This window comes from Pseudoliparis swirei, chromosome 1 (genome assembly GCF_029220125.1).
Source record: "Pseudoliparis swirei isolate HS2019 ecotype Mariana Trench chromosome 1, NWPU_hadal_v1, whole genome shotgun sequence".
Classification (NCBI taxonomy): Eukaryota; Metazoa; Chordata; class Actinopteri; order Perciformes; family Liparidae; genus Pseudoliparis; species Pseudoliparis swirei.
Genome location: NC_079388.1, coordinates 22,678,259 through 22,695,201, shown reverse-complemented (window position 1 = coordinate 22,695,201; position 16,943 = coordinate 22,678,259). Strand labels below are relative to the sequence as shown.

The window sequence follows — 16,943 nt, the reverse complement described above, 5'->3', positions numbered from 1 at the left end:
GTTGTTTACGTACGATACGTTGTTAGCATCGATACGCCGTGCAGCGTGACAGCAGCAAGTTGACATTCAAGATATATCACACGTTCACCAAGATGAGAAACATGGGACTGAGACATGACTTCACACTGCAGATGAAGCTTCATGGGGTGTGTGCAAATAAAAAATTACCATTACATTTTTCTTTTCTTCAAATAAATATGTATTGTACATTAAAATATATAAATATATATTCTTGATAATATACATGTTGAGAAAACAACTATTGACACAGACTAGGATGGATGGCGCGGAGGATGGCGCGGCTGTGTCCAGTCGCCGTCGCGGCAGCTCCGCGGAGATTGTGCGCTCTTTTAGTTTTTGTGTTTATTTTTAATATTTTCTTTGCCACAAACACATCGGCACTAACAACATACGACCGCAGCACACTTTTGGACATAAACTTTTGCGCAAAACAAGGGTTTTTGTCCACTTTTTCCATCGATCCAGCGTGGCCGGCAGAGATTGTACGAAACCAAACAACAACAGTGGAGCCGCTACTACGGGAGACGACGAAAACATCGAGGGAAACGGAGCGAATTCGAACAGACTGAGAGTTCAAGCCCACCGTCCACCTTTGCCCAGCATCCTTCTTGCTAACGTCCAGTCTCTGGAAAATAAGATGGATGATTTAGGGCAAGGATCAGATTCAACGGGACATGCGGATTGTAACATCTTTTGTCTGGCGGAAACTTGGCTGACCCGCTGGTGCCGGATCGAGTCATATGCCCAACCGAGTCCTTCTCTGTTTTCCGTGCAGACAGAACGGAAGAGTCTGGTAAATCTAAGGGTGGAGGGTTTGCTTCATGACAAACAACATGTGGTTTGACCCCAAGAACATTAAGACTCTTTCTCGTTCCTGCTCGCGAACCTGGAACATCTGACGATCTCATGCGTCTATTCTACCTTCCCCGGAGTTCAGCTCGGTCATCACCACAGCCGTCACATTCCACCACAAGCGGACACCGACGTAGCACTATCGGACCTACATGATGTGTTATGTCGGCATCAGAACAAGTATCCAGACGGCTGTGGTGGTGGCTGGGGACTTTAACAAGGCAAACCTAAAAAGTCATGCCGAACTTTCACCAGCACATTACGTGTGCTACCAGAGGAAAGAACGTTGGACCGGTGCTATACGCGACTCAAGAGAGGCTACAAGGCTGTCTCTCCTCCGTTAGGAAATCAGACCATGCCGCCATTTCTCTGCTTCCGGAGTATAAACAAAGGATCGCGGGAAGCGGTAGTGACGAGGAACGAATGCGGTGGTCTGACCAATCAGAGGCTGAGCTACAGGACGCTTATCGCCGACTGGGACATGATCCAATCCAGTTCCAGTGACGTCAGCGAGTTTGCGGAAGTAGCAATGAGCCTCATAGCAACGCTTAGCGGACACCATCGTCCCCACGGTAAAAGTTAGGATCTTTCCTAACCAAAAGCCGTGGTTGATAGATCCATCCGTGAAGCTGTGAACGCCTGCATTGCTGCCTATAACTCCGGTCTTGTATCCGGCAACATGGACGAGTACAAGGCAGCGGTCTATGGACTGAGGAGGGCGGTGAAGGACGCCAAAAAGGAGGTACCGAGACAGAGTGGAATCACAGATGGAGCAGCGCGACACCAGGCGCCTATGGCAGGGCTACGGACTATCACAAACTACCAGAGCAGACCGCAATGGTGAGTGCCGACGCATCCCTAGCGGACGACCTGAACTCATTTTATGCACGGTTTGAGGCTAGCAACAACAGCGCTAGCAACAACACTTAAGCGAGCCGAGGTGAGTTCTACCGCTGGGGATGAACACACACCTCTGTGACCGAGCACAGTGTGAGGAGGGCTCTGTTGAGGTGAACACCAGAAAGCTGCAGGTCCAGATGGCATATCTGGGCGGTACTGAAGACCTGTGCTAACCAGCTAGCTCCAGTGTTCACCACAATATTCAACCTCTCCCTGGCTGAGTCCGTGCTTCCCCTCTGCTTCAAGAGATCCACTATTGTCCCTGTGCCCAAGAATGCTTCTCCAGCATGTATGAATGACTACCGACCGTGGCCCTCACCTCGGTGGTCATGAAATGCTTTGAGAGGCTGATAAAGGACTACATCTGCGCCTTCCTCCCTTCCTCCATGGACCCGCTGCAGTTTGCTTATCGCCCAAACAGATCCACGGATGATGCTGTCTCCCAGGTACTGCACACCACACTCTCTCATCTGGACAGCCAGAGGGGGGCTATGTGAGACTGCTGTTCATTGATTATAGTTCAGCTTTCAACACCATAGTCCGGTCCAGACTGGCCGGCAAGCTGATTGAGCTGGGACTGAACACCCCTGTGTGCTTGGATCCTGGACTTCCTGACCGCCAGGCCACAGGTGGTCAGGGTGGGCAGACACACCTCAAATCCCTCACCCTGAACACAGGATCCCCCAGGGTTGCGCCTCAGCCCCTACTGTACTCCTGTACACACATGACTGTGTGGCCAGGTTCAGCTCAACACCATCATCAAGTTTGCGGATGACACAGTGGTGGTGGGCCTGATCTCCGACAACGACGAGAAGGCCTACCTGGAGGAAGTTGCTGATCTGTCACTCTGGTGCCAGGACAACAGCCTCATCATGAATGTCACCAAAACTAAGGAGCTGATTGTGGACTTTAGGAGGGTACAACAACAGAGGACGACTCACCACTGGGGATTAACGGGACTACTGTGGAGAGGGTGAGCGGGTATAAATACCTGGGAGTCCACATCACCGAGGATCTGACATGGTCAACAAACACAGACACTCTGGTGAGAAAGGCAAGGCAGCGCCTCTACCACCTCAGGCAGCTGAGGAAATTTAAAGTTTCCCAGAGGATCCTTCAGTCCTTCTACTCTGGAGCTGTAGAGAGCGTCCTGACAGGAAGCATCACAGCCTGGTTTGGCAACTGCTCCGCTCAGGACAGGAAGGCTCTGCAGAGAGTAGTGCGTTGGGCTGAGCGCACTATTGGAATTACACTCCCACCCTGCAGGACTTGTACACCAGGAGGTGCAGAACCAGAGCCGGCAGGATCATGAAGGATCCTCACCACCCCAACAACAGACTGTTTCAGCTGCTGCGGTCAGGCAGGCGCCTCCGTAGTCACGCTGCAAGAACAGAGAGACTGAGACGGAGTTTCTTTCCTCAGGCCATCAGGATTGTGAACTCCGACCTCACCAGGACCCCCACATAGACCCACACAACTGCCCCTCTTAGGCACACACACACACACACACACTTACTGTAAATATTGTGTTGTTTTTATTTGTAAATAGTGTGTACTTGTTGCCCTTGCACATTCCTGCTGAGCATTGCCACTTTCATTTCACTGCACACCCTGTGTGTGTATGTGACAAATAAAACATCTTGAATCTTGAATCTTGAATCTTGAACTATTTACAATATGGCTTCACCAGCATGACATTACGTCATCGTGTCATGCTGGTGGTCCTCCGGGGCACGAGACCTCGAGGCTGGCCTGCAGGTGGAGTTGCAGGTGGAGCTGCAGGTGGAGCTGCAGGCGCTGGTGAATCCTCTCTGTAAAATACAAGACTAGTCAGCACCGTGACACGTACCGGACACGTGACGTTTGGTGGAGACTCTTACCCGGTTCAGGTGGATCTCTTCTGGCTGCGTGTTCCTCCTCGTGGCTCTGCGGCTCCTCCTCGTGTTCTCTGGCTTCTGACTGACAGGTTGTTAATGAGCCTCACCTGGGAGGTGGGAGGTCCTTGTGATTTACTGAGTGTTCATTGGTTGTTTTTTTTGCAAAATGTTGACAGACAAACGGATTGACAACCATGGCGACGGTTTCGTGTGACGAGTACTTTCCGCCCGCGTCACCCGAAGTAAACAAAGCTGCGCTAAAATATTTTAGTGCGTTAATCGCGGCCAAAATAATAGCATAGATTAACGCGTTAATGCTGACAGCCCTAATATATACATATATATATATATACATACACATATGTGTATATATATAAAATACATATATATAATACATATATATTAGGGCTGTGAAACGATTAACATTTTTAATCGGGTTAATCACAGGTTTTTGTGGATTAATCATGATTAATCACATATTACCGATATTTTCGGTATATTTTGTGAGAACATAGAGATTTATGACAAAAGACGGATATATACATTTATACATTCTTCTATACAATGGTGCTGCAACTCAGCAGTTATTTAGCAGTTTTCTTCCAGATGGAACATTAATACATCTTCATCCTAAACAGAATGTTTAACCCTCCTGTTACCTTTCGGGTCAATTTGACCCCATTCAATGTTTAATGTCGGTGTTCTTTGGGGTCAATTTGACCCCAGGCTGTTTTTCACTGTGTCAAACATATCAGAAATATCAACTTTTTATTTATTTAAAGGGCTATTTAGGTAGTCAACAAACAAACATAAAGTACCTCACACTTAAACTTGGGAAGCAATATTAATTCTAATAATTTTCTGGAGGTTTTAATTGCTGGGGTCAAATTGACCCCGAGGGTAAAATATGTTAGTAAATGTAAAGGTAACAGGAGGTTAAACAGAACATGTTTCTCTTGTTTGTCAACCATGAACTCCACCATGATACAATCTAAAGGCCTCTAGTCTTCCTCTAGCAGCTGCTGAGGCAAACTGACTGTGTGGGTTTTCTTCATGAACTGGGCCGTGATGAAAGGGACGGCGGGGACACCGCTGCAAAGTTGAAACCTCACCGGTTGACAAGTGACTTTTGTTTTGCTCGGTCCCGATGCGCGCGCACGGAGCTCTGTGGCGCGCGAGACGGAGATCGATAAGTGTTAACGCAACGCGAAGAGACAGAAATGACATGCTGCTGTGGAGATACGATCAACAACAGACGTTTAGTTTAATAAAAGAACAAAGACGTGCTCTAGAGAACATGTCAGGGGGCGGGCCAATCTCTTTAATGTCATGCGATCTACCGACACTACGCCGCGATCGACTGGCAGGTCGCGATCGACGTGTTGAGACCCTGATCTACAGGAAGTAAAAGTCGTAACAAGGTTTCCGGAGGTGAACCTGCGGAAGGATCATTACCGATGAACAGACCGTCTGCATGAGAGCGGACAGAGTTCAGATTGAAGTGGTGGATTGAAGCTCATTTTGCAAGTGACTTTTTTTTCGTCCCGACGACCAACAACAGACGGATTGGAAGCTCATTCTGCGCATGCGTTAAATGCGTTAAAAAAAATAACTAGTTAAACCTGAAATTGAATTAACGCGTTATTTTTCACAGAACTAATATATATATATACATATGTGTGTATATATATATCATACCTGCAAACTCATGAGGGGTGAAAAAGGTGACAACAGGGGGTGCAGGTGACTTTTTTGTTGTTGTCACCACACCACATCCATGTTGTTTGAAACCTCAAAGCTTTTAGAACCACAACTTCAGTCATTTTATTGTTCTGACCACAAATCTAAATAATGATAATAAACAGTTTAAGAACAAAAGGTCCTCCGCTCTGACTCAGCCCTATAATGATAGTAATAACAAAAATACATTGTGATTATATATAATATGGTTAAAGTCATTCATGAACCAACTTCCTTTTGTTTTGCCTGAACAGTCCTCATGGACTTCTCCCTGAATCTGTTCTGTCTCCACCTGTTTGTCACGATACTCATATTATAACTTCTATACATATTACATACCTGCCATAAATATCATGATACCCCATACCAGGATTCAATACAACACCATAAAAACAATATGGTCCCATAAATACGAGACTGGTATATTTATGTATAATAGTAATAAATAAAACATCTGTATGGTTAACTTTTTACCAACTTTATCACCACTTAACAAATGACAGTAATATTAGTATTAATACAGCCAGATATGAATGAAACTACATGGTTCCATCAGAGCATTGATGATCACTATGAGGCCGTTAGTCTCTGACCAGATGATACACAGTTCATCAGGATGAGCAGCTGGAGTTACACAACTTTAGACACTGAAACATTTCACTTCTTTTTATTTTTTAAGCCGAAGTCGGTCTCTAAGCTCCGCCTCTTCTCTCGCTGTGAGCTATATATGTATTATATAGATCTATATTAGGGCTGTCAATCGATTAAAAAAAATTTACTAATTAATCGCACATTGTGAAATTGCGATTAATTACAAACTTTTAATCGCAATTGAAAGTTTGTTCCTTCTTTTTAAAGACAAAACTGCACACAGAGCTGTGTTTTCAAAGAGGCGCCTACATATACAGTGCCAGCGAGGTATTTAATATCGTGGATGACAAATTGTTTCTTCAGTGAAACATCAGATTTGTAAAAAAAAAGAAGTATATAGAGACCCCATTGGTCCTGTCATCTTTACCACTGAACAGCAGAACCAGTGGCCTTGGTAACTGACTGACATTCACATATGTCACGTTCACCCTCTGGAGGCTGGGGGCATTTTATACATTTTGCAAAAAAAAGTAAATTCACCTTTTAAAGACTTTTGCATATGACACACCCCCACGTGTTATACATCAAACATTCCAGAACAATCTCAGCTCTATTCAATGAGGCACATTGTCCTCGCGCCGTGCTCTCTGCTTCTCTGACTGACAGGCTGCTCATGAGCCTCACATGTGTGGTGGGAGGTCCTTGTGATTTACAGTGTCAAACCGTACTGCCGCGGTTTGACACTCAGAGGAGTGTAACAACTTCAACGAACACCGGAAGCAAGTCGAAGTGTCCTTGAGCAAGGCACTGAACCCCCAGTTGCTTCCCGGCCGCTTCACTGCAGCCCACTGCTCCTTAATAACTAAGGATGGGTTAAATGCAGAGAACTAATTTCCCCTTGTGGATTAATAAAGTATATTAAAAAAAATAATAATAAAAAAATTGCGTTAATTGCGTTAAAATATTTTAGTGCGTTAAGGCGGCCAAATTAATCGCATAGATTAACGCTGACAGCCCTAATCTATATATATACATATTGATCTCTATATATATATAGATGATATATAGAATACATATAATATATATATATATACACAAATATATATACGGTGGTCCAGTCTGTCAGTCAGAGGGTCGGTGGTTCGATCCCCGGCTCCCTTGAGCAACCCCCTGAACCCTGAACCTCCTCTAGCTGTTGACGCGTCAGCTCAAGGAAAACAGAGGAGGCGCTTCATCAGCAGAGCGCCCCCTGCCGGTGGACCGGGTCACGTGACCAGCAGAGAGTGTTTACTAGTCCACCGATTCAAGGACATCTGGTCAAATCGACTTCTTTAGAAAACAATTGACACAAACACATGAAATCCTGAGTACGAACTCCAGCTCCCATGATGTTTTGCTTCGTATGAGACCAATGACCGTCGGAGTGGTCGTTAGCAGCGTTAGCTTAGCACGCGGCCTCGGCGGGACTGACCTGCTCGCTGCAGCCGCACGTCGGGCTTCAGCACGGCCTCGAGCAGCCTCCTCTGGCGGCAGACCTCCCGCTCGGCCCGCTCCGCTCGCTGCTCGTGCTCCGCCACGGTTTCCTCCAACAGACCGACAATCTCCTCCGCAGCCGCCGCGAGCCGCTCGGTGAGCAGCGCTCTGAGCGCCGGGACTTCAGCCGCTTCTTCCGCTTCTTCCAGCCGCAGCAGAACGTCCTCGGCGGCGGCGCCGAGCCGCTCGCGTACCGACACCCGCAGCAGCCGCACGGCGCACATTGCGCTCCTCTGGTCGGACAAAGAGAGCCAGCGGGGCCGCGCACACGGAGCTCCGGTTCGCTTTGAGGAGCGCGAAGCGGCGGAAGCGAACAGCGACCTCTGCTGGACCGGAGGGCGAACAAGTAATTCGCTTTGAGGAGCGCGAAGTAATCTGTGTATTTTATAACGTTTTTAATCGTTAACTCTCTGCTTCGACTTCCTGGAGGAATAAACAAGATGAAAGTCTTCAGACAGCAACGGAAACTTTATTCTTAGACCAGCTGTATGTCATTATATTGATTTATTGTCTTCTCCCCCTTATAAAACTAACAGACAGAATAATCCTGTGAAACACGTTGAATTAGTTTGGAGATGTTTCATCTGCTCAGGAGTTTATTCTCAAAAAACATGATCGTGAAGATCAAAGATTCAGACCACTCAGATGTATCGGGTCGTCCACACACACACACACACGTCACAGCTGGATGAAGTGGGCGTGGCCTCCCTCCTGGCCGTCGGGCGCCGTGGCCCCGGGGTTCCTCGCGGCTCCTCGCTCTCCGGTGTGGACCTTCATGTGAGAGTCCACTGAGCGCTTCTCCTGGTAGCTCCTCCCACAGACGCTGCAGCTGTAGGGTTTCTCCCCGCTGTGCGTCAGCAGGTGTCTCTTCAGGTCGATCTTCTGGACGAAGCCTTTGCTGCACAGCTGGCAGCCGAACGGCTTCTCCTTCTTGTGGAACCGCTCGTGGGTCTCCAGCGAGATCTTCTGGCGGAACCTCTTCCCACAGAGGCTGCAGATGAAGGGCTTCTCCCCCGTGTGGATCCTCATGTGGGAGTCCAGGTTGCCGATCTGCCGGAAGTTCTTCCCGCAGACCCTGCAGGTGAAGGGTTTCTCCCCGGTGTGGATCCTCTTGTGCACGTCCAGGTGCTGGCTCATGGTGAAGGTCTTGCTGCAGCTGTCACAGGAGTAGATCCGGGGCCTCCCCCCCGTGTGGCTCTTGATGTGTCTCTTCAGAACCGTGTTCTCGATGAAGGTCTTCCCGCAGAACTCGCAGATGTACGGCCGCTCGCCGGCGTGCAGCTTGCGGTGGCGCTCCAGAGAGCCCTTCCTGGGGAAGTCTTTGCCGCAGTCATCGCAGCTGAAGGGCTTGAGGCCGCTGTGCGTCCTCATGTGGACCTCCATGTCCCTGAAGACGCCGCCGCAGACGCCGCACGTCCCGCCGGCGTCCCGGTGGCTCTGGATGTGAAGCCGGAGACTCTCGGAGGACTCGGACTGCTCTCCGCAGACGCCGCAGCGGCACGCGGCGTCGTGCGCGTGAGTCTCCGCGTGCCGCACAAAGTTGCCCTTGTTGTGAAAGGCGTGGCCGCAGACCCGGCAGCGGTGACACGGCGTCGCGCTCGGCTTCCGCCGGCTCTGGCCGTGGCGCCGCAGCTCGGCGCTCCCGAGCGGCGTCTGTCCGGCGTGGACCTTGGCGTGGCGCTCCAGGGAGCCGGCGTGGCCGAACCGCTTGTGGCACACGGTGCAGCCGAAGGGCTTCTCCGCCGCGTGGGTCCTCAGGTGCGTCGCCATGTTGCCCTTCTGGTTGAAGCCTTTCCCGCAGACGGGGCAGCCGAAGGGTTTCTCCCCCGTGTGCAGCCGCAGGTGCGTCTCCTGCGCGCGGACGGAGGGGAACCGCTTGCCGCAGACGGCGCAGGTCCTGCTGCGGTCGCGGTGCGTCTGGTGGTGCCGCCGCAGGCCGGCGCCGGACTCCAGGCGCTCGCCGCAAAGACCGCAGACGCACGCGGCGTCCGCCAGGTGCGTTTCCACGTGCTTCAGCAGGAGGCCTCTCCTGGCGAACGGCTTGCTGCAGACCCGGCAGCAGTGGGGGGGCGGGGCCAGAGCGCCCTCGTCTTCGCCGGGTCGATGGTCCAGAGCGTCCGGTCCGGAGGAGGTGCCGGCCCGAGGGTCCCTCAGCGGGTCCTCCGGCCCCAGAGGTCCTTCAGAGGAACCGGACTCTGAAGGAAAGAGATCAAACACTTTGAAACCTCGTCGTTCAGTTCCGTCTGAAGCCGATGACGTCATCTTCCTGATCAGAGATGAACCGATGACATCATCTTCCTGATCAGAGATGAACCGATGACATCATCATCCTGATCAGAGATAAACCGATGACGTCATCATGCTGATCAATAATGACCTCTTCTCTTCTTCAGAGAACCATCAGGAAGCTAACTACCTCGCGTTAGCATGGACTGGTTCTATGAGGACTGAGAACTGAACCAGGACTCGTCACCGGAGGACTACGAGCATGGAGTACTCCTGAGGGTACTCTACTGGTCTCATGAGTAGAAACATGGACTCTACTGGTCTCACGAGTAGAAACATGGACTCTACTGGTCTCATGAGTAGAAACATGGACTCTACTGGTCTCATGAGTAGAAACATGGACTCTACTGGTCTCATGAGTAGAAACATGGACTCTACTGGTCTCATGAGTAGAAACATGGACTCTACTGGTCTCACGAGTAGAAACATGGACTCTACTGGTCTCACGAGTAGAAACATGGACTCTACTGGTCTCATGAGTAGAAACATGGACTCTACTGGTCTCATGAGTAGAAACATGGACTCTACTGGTCTCATGAGTAGAAACATGGACTCTACTGGTCTCATGAGTAGAAACATGGACTCTACTGGTCTCACAGGTAGAAACATGGGCTCTACTGGTCTCACAGGTAGAAACATGGGCTCTACTGGTCTCACGAGTAGAAACATGGACTCTACTGGTCTCACGGGTAGAAACATGGACTCTACTGGTCTCATGAGTAGAAACATGGACTCTACTGGTCTCATGAGTAGAAACATGGACTCTACTGGTCTCATGAGTAGAAACATGGACTCTACTGGTCTCATGAGTAGAAACATGGACTCTACTGGTCTCACGAGTAGAAACATGGACTCTACTGGTCTCACGAGTAGAAACATGGACTCTACTGGTCTCATGAGTAGAAACATGGACTCTACTGGTCTCACGGGTAGAAACATGGACTCTACTGGTCTCATGAGTAGAAACATGGACTCTACTGGTCTCACAGGTAGAAACATGGACTCTACTGGTCTCACGGGTAGAAACATGGACTCTACTGGTCTCACGAGTAGAAACATGGACTCTACTGGTCTCACGGGTAGAAACATGGACTCTACTGGTCTCATGAGTAGAAACATGGACTCTACTGGTCTCATGGTGAAACATGGACTCTACTGGTCTCATGAGTAGAAACATGGACTCTACTGGTCTCATGAGTAGAAACATGGGCTCTACTGGTCTCACGAGTAGAAACATGGACTCTACTGGTCTCACGAGTAGAAACATGGACTCTACTGGTCTCATGAGTAGAAACATGGACTCTACTGGTCTCACGAGTAGAAACATGGACTCTACTGGTCTCATGAGTAGAAACATGGACTCTACTGGTCTCACGAGTAGAAACATGGACTCTACTGGTCTCACGGGTAGAAACATGGACTCTACTGGTCTCACGGGTAGAAACATGGACTCTACTGGTCTCATGAGTAGAAACATGGACTCTACTGGTCTCACGGGTAGAAACATGGACTCTACTGGTCTCACGGGTAGAAACATGGACTCTACTGGTCTCACGAGTAGAAACATGGACTCTACTGGTCTCACGTGTAGAAACATGGACTCTACTGGTCTCATGAGTAGAAACATGGACTCTACTGGTCTCACGGGTAGAAACATGGACTCTACTGGTCTCATGAGTAGAAACATGGACTCTACTGGTCTCATGAGTAGAAACATGGACTCTACTGGTCTCACAGGTAGAAACATGGACTCTACTGGTCTCACGGGTAGAAACATGGACTCTACTGGTCTCATGAGTAGAAACATGGACTCTACTGGTCTCATGAGTAGAAACATGGGCTACTGGTCTCACGAGTCGAAACATGGACTCTAATGGTCTCACGAGTAGAAACATGGACTCTACTGGTCTCACAGGTAGAAACATGGGCTCTACTGGTCTCATGAGTAGAAACATGGACTCTACTGGTCTCACGAGTAGAAACATGGACTCTACTGGTCTCACGGGTAGAAACATGGACTCTACTGGTCTCATGAGTAGAAACATGGACTCTACTGGTCTCACGGGTAGAAACATGGACTCTACTGGTCTCATGAGTAGAAACATGGACTCTACTGGTCTCACGGGTAGAAACATGGACTCTACTGGTCTCACGGGTAGAAAAATGGACTTTACTGGTCTCATGAGTAGAAACATGGACTCTACTGGTCTCACGGGTAGAAACATGGACTCTACTGGTCTCACGGGTAGAAACATGGACTCTACTGGTCTCATGAGTAGAAACACGGACTCTACTGGTTTCACGGGTAGAAACATGGACTCTACTGGTTTCACGGGTAGAAACATGGACTCTACTGGTCTCATGGTAGGGACTCTACTGGTCTCACGGGTAGAAACATGGACTCTACTGGTCTCATGAAACATGGACTCTACTGGAAACATAGGCTGTGTCTGCACTTGAGCACTTGGATCACTGACTTTCAGTGTTCGAAGTGCGCCACTGAAAAAACCAGCAGCATTCAGAGCACTGAAAGTACCCGGATGGTGCACTGCAAACGGGCAAAACATGTAAACGATGGACACTACTCACTAATCTGGCTCTACGGAACGTGGCGGAAGAGGAGCCTCGCCAGCTTTTCATTTTATTTCTAAAACAATGGCGGACAGCACAAGCGGTAGACCACGAAGCTACAGACCGTAAATGTAAGTATCAGCGGTAATTACACATTGTACTGGTATTAAAGACATGAGTATTTGGTGGAGTTAACGATGTATATGATATATACCGACAGTTAGCATACCTAGGTAGCATTAGATGCCATTGGATCTGCATGGCAGTGATGATAAGCTAGCTGGGTAATCCACCACCCGGTCCTCTTGCCAGTCCGACGAAGGTGCACTTTTATCGGACACTTTTCGCTTGACGAGCCGGGGCAGGTCGGCTCCAGGCGCTTTCTCCAGCGGCAAGTCCGACGACAGATGGCTGTCAGTCATCGGACAGTGTTAAACAACGTTAACCAATCGAATAAGCTTGTCCTTCTAGAAATAATTGTAGCTTTCAATCATCGTTGTGTGTTGTTTTTTTAATGTCGTGTATGTATGTATTTAAATTAGGGCTGTGAAACGACATTTTAATCGGATTAATCACAGGTTTTTGTGGATTAATCATGATTAATCACATATTACCGATATTTTCGGTATATTTTGTGAGAACATAGAGATTTATGACAAAAGACGGATATATACATTTATACATTCTTCTATACAATGGTGCTGCAACTCAGCAGTTATTTAGCAGTTTTCTTCCATATGGAACATTAATACATCTTCATCCTAAACAGAATGTTTAACCCTCCTGTTACCTTTCGGGTCAATTTGACCCCATTCAATGTTTAATGTCGGTGTTCTTTGGGGTCAATTTGACCCCAGGCTGTTTTTCACTGTCAAACATATAAGAATTATCAACTTTTTTATTTATTTAAAGGGCTATTTAGGTAGTCAACAAAAAAACATAAAGTACCTCACACTTAAACTTGGGAAGCAATATTAATTCTAATAATTTTCTGGAGGTTTTAATTGCTGGGGTCAAATTGACCCCGAGGGTAAAATATGTTAGTAAATGTAAAGGTAACAGGAGGGTTAAACAGAACATGTTTCTCTTGTTTGTCAACCATTAACTCCACCATGATACAATCTAAAGGCCTCTAGTCTTCCTCTAGCAGCTGCTGAGGCAAACTGACTGTGTGGTTCCTTCATGAACTGGGCCGTGATGAAAGGACGAGGGACACCGCTGCAAAGCTGAAACCTCACCGGCCCGGACAGGTGGACAGATTGACAAGTGACTTTTTTTGCTCGGTCCCGATGCGCGCGGAGCTCTGTGGCGCGGAGGGAGATCGATAAGTGTTAACGCAACGCTAAGAGACAGAGATGACATGCTGCTGTGGAGATACGATCAACAACAGACGTTAGTTTAATAAAAGAACAAAGACGTGCTCTAGAGAACATGTCAGGGGCGGGCCAATCTCTTTAATGTCATTGATCTACCGACACTACGCCGCGATCGACTGGCAGGTCGCGATCGACGTGTTGAGACCCTGATCTACAGGAAGTAGAAGTCGTAACAAGGTTTCCGTAGGTGAACCTGCGGAAGGATCATTACCGATGAACAGACCGTCTGCATGAGAGCGGACAGAGTTCAGATTGAAGTGGTGGATTCGAAGCTCATTCTGCAAGTGACTTTTTTTTCGTCCCGACGACCAACAACAGACGGATTGGAAGCTCATTCTGCGCATGCGTTAAATGCGTTTTAAAAAAAAAACTAGTTAAGTTGTAATTGAATTAACTGAGTTAACGCGTTATTTTTCACAGCACTAATTTAAATGTAATCGTGGTCTGGGACAGAGCACTGAATGGCTATCCTATTTCTGTTTCCTGCCCCAGAGACGTTTCCTGGAGGTGCTGCTGGTCCTCTGCTGCCCTCCCGACATCTGGCTCCAATGACCTCTGGCACCTCACATCCACCTCCAGGGCCTTGAAGAAGATGGACCGCCATCGCGTCTTCAGTCTCCCGAAGGACCTCTCCACAACACACCTTTGACAGGCAGCAGTTGTAGCTTGGAGGTGGACAGGCTGCCTGAAGGGGGTCATGAGGCAGATGGGTTGGGACAGGCAGGGGGAGCCACCATCCCCAAGGATACAGTATCCTGGTGGAGGGGATGACTGCTCATAGAAGATGGGGCTGTTATTCAGGACCCTGGCATCATGCTCTGAGTCTGGGTAGCCCACACACACCTATGAATTTGCACTTATCATCACAGATGGCCTGCAGCTGGATGGAATGAAAAAGCTTCCCGTTAAAATAGCAGGCAGCATCCTCCGCTGGGGGCTTCACTCTGACGTGGCAGCCATCAATAGCCCCCACCACTCTGCTGAAGGCTGCCGACCAGCTAGACGGGCGAAGCGGGCAGGGGAAGGGAAGATTATATTAATATGTAAGTCATTTTATCAATAAAATGTTGTCATTGAGGTTTTGTAGTCTTTTATTGTGTTTTCTGATTTATATTAGAATTGATGCATGTTTGTAACTAATTAATATGCCTGTGTGTTCAATTGCTAATTGATTCCTGTATCAGGGTAAACTTCACTACAACAGATGTGTATAAAAGTACAGTCAGTCAAAGTAGGCCTATTACTGTGTGAATTCAAGCAGATGATGACTATCATTTCAGTGGATAATTCTTTAAACTAATTGTAATCTAGGGACAAACATGTACAGATTTGTCATGTTTAATTTCCATATGGTGTGTATGTGGATTGCAAAGAAGAAGGCTACTTCTGACAAAGATAATTGAGAATTTAGCATACCTAGCGAGGAGAATTTAATTGCAACTACTACATGAAGCTATGCTGTGAAGGTAAGGCAAAATCACAATTAAATTTACATATACCATCTCGACTTCAGCCAGAAGGCGGAGGCTCCTGCCGCGATTGTGGAGGTATCGCAGTTTCCACATGGGGTGGAGAAAGGTAAACAAGGGACAACAAGAGGGCAAGAAGTGCATTCATTTGGTCACTTTAAGTTTCGCGGGTATCGCAAGCAGATTTGCATACGTCACTCCCGGCTTAATTTCGCGGGTGCCGTGAACAGATTTGCGTCCGTCACTTCCGCCAAGTGGTTACCGTAAGTGTTCCATTTGAGACGGACTCATCAGCGACGCAGTGCACTGCAATGCAGTGTACTTCGTAAAGTGTGCGGTAGTAGACACAGCCATGGACTCTAACCTGGACCCGGGTCTCTGCCGTCGGCTCCAGGGTCCGCGGGCCGCTCCGGTTCCCCCTCGGCCGCTCTGGAGGCCCCACACGCGGTGAAGATGAGCTCCACCGCCGCGGTGATCCGCTCTGCGACCCGGCCCCGCAGCTCCTCCACGTCCGCGGGTCCGCGGTCTTTCAGCAGCCGGAAGATCTCCTCCGCGGCCGCCGCCAGCTGCTCGTCGATGGTCGCCCGGAGGTCCCGGAGGTCCTGGTGGTCCCGGTGGTCTCGGTTCTCCCGGTTCTCGACGCTCTTCGACCGTTTTTTGGACATTTCTTCGCGGGACTTCCGCCGAACAAAGCGGGGCATGTAAACAATGCGAGTCCGCTTCCGGGTTCCCATCGAGCGTCACTGCGTCACTGCGTTCCTCGCGCTTGGTGGTGACGTCACCCCGACGTGTCTCTCGGCGTTTCTCAATCAGCGTACTTGTGTGTACCTTCCTCTACTTGTGTACTTCTCTGTACTTGTGTACTTCTCTGTACTTGTGTGTACTTTCCTCTACTTGTGTACTTCTCTGTACTTGTGTACTTCTCTGTACTTGTGTACTTTCCTCTACTTGTGTACTTCTCTGTACTTGTGTGTACTTTCCTCTACTTGTGTACTTCTCTGTACTTGTGTACTTTCCTCTACTTGTGTACTTTCCTCTACTTGTGTACTTCTCTGTACTTGTGTACTTTCCTCTACTTGTGTACTTCTCTGTACTTGTGTACTTCTCTGTAATTGTGTGTACTTTCCTCTACTTGTGTACTTCTCTGTACTTGTGTACTTTCCTCTACTTGTGTACTTCTCTGTACTTGTGTACTTTCCTCTACTTGTGTACTTACCTCTACTTGTGTACTTCTCTGTACTTGTGTAATTTCCTCTACTTGTGTACTTTCCTCTACTTGTGTACTTCTCTGTACTTGTGTGTACCTTCCTCTACTTGCGTACCTCTCTGTGCCATACTTCTGTGTAAGTGTAATCCTCTACTTGTGTACTTCTCTGTACTTGTGTACTTTCCTCCACTTGTGTACTTTCCTGTACTTTCTCCACTGTACTTCTCTGTACTTGTGTACTTCTCTATACTTGTGTGTACTTCCTCTACTTACTGTACTTCTGTACTTGTGTACTTCTCTGTACTTGTGTGTACTTTCCTCCCCTTGTGTACTAATCTGTACTTGTGTACTTGTGTGTACTTTCCTCTACTTGTGTACTTCTCTGTACTTGTGTACTTCTCTGTACTTGTGTGTAATTTCCTCTACTTGTGTACTTCTCTGTACTTGTGTGTACTTTCCTCTACTTGTGTACTTCTCTGTACTTGTGTGTACATTCCTCTACTTGTGTACTCCTCTGTAC

General features: G+C 48.2%; 2 protein-coding genes and 1 long non-coding RNA gene across 7 annotated transcripts in view; 1 reads left to right on the top strand and 2 right to left on the bottom strand.

The window, feature by feature from the left end:
- Positions 1 to 7,912, bottom strand: part of LOC130213441 (gastrula zinc finger protein XlCGF57.1-like) — a 31,566-nt gene extending 23,654 nt beyond the window's left edge. For 2 of the 5 annotated variants that reach the window (XM_056445128.1, XM_056445207.1), the window contains exon 1: positions 7,453 to 7,912. In XM_056445128.1, coding sequence (XP_056301103.1) covers positions 7,453 to 7,738 — 286 coding nt within the window. In that variant the 5' untranslated portion in view covers positions 7,739 to 7,912. Of the gene's footprint in view, positions 1 to 3,447; positions 4,393 to 7,452 lie in introns of those variants that run through there. The other 3 variants (XM_056405883.1, XM_056405971.1, XM_056406043.1) reach the window with 3 other exon arrangements.
- A 55-nt stretch (positions 7,913 to 7,967) lies between these two features.
- Positions 7,968 to 16,369, bottom strand: LOC130212907 (gastrula zinc finger protein XlCGF57.1-like). The gene is made up of 2 exons (XM_056444242.1): positions 15,581 to 16,369; positions 7,968 to 9,709 (listed from the first exon to the last, which is right to left on the bottom strand). Exons 1-2 carry the CDS (start codon positions 15,948 to 15,950, stop codon positions 8,193 to 8,195), a joined length of 1,887 nt encoding a protein of 628 aa, XP_056300217.1. The 5' UTR covers positions 15,951 to 16,369; the 3' UTR covers positions 7,968 to 8,192.
- Positions 12,427 to 14,824, top strand: LOC130191843 (uncharacterized). The gene is made up of 2 exons (XR_008831265.1): positions 12,427 to 12,502; positions 14,240 to 14,824. It is a non-coding gene; the product is annotated as an uncharacterized LOC130191843 (long non-coding RNA).
- Positions 16,370 to 16,943: the final 574 nt, after the last annotated feature.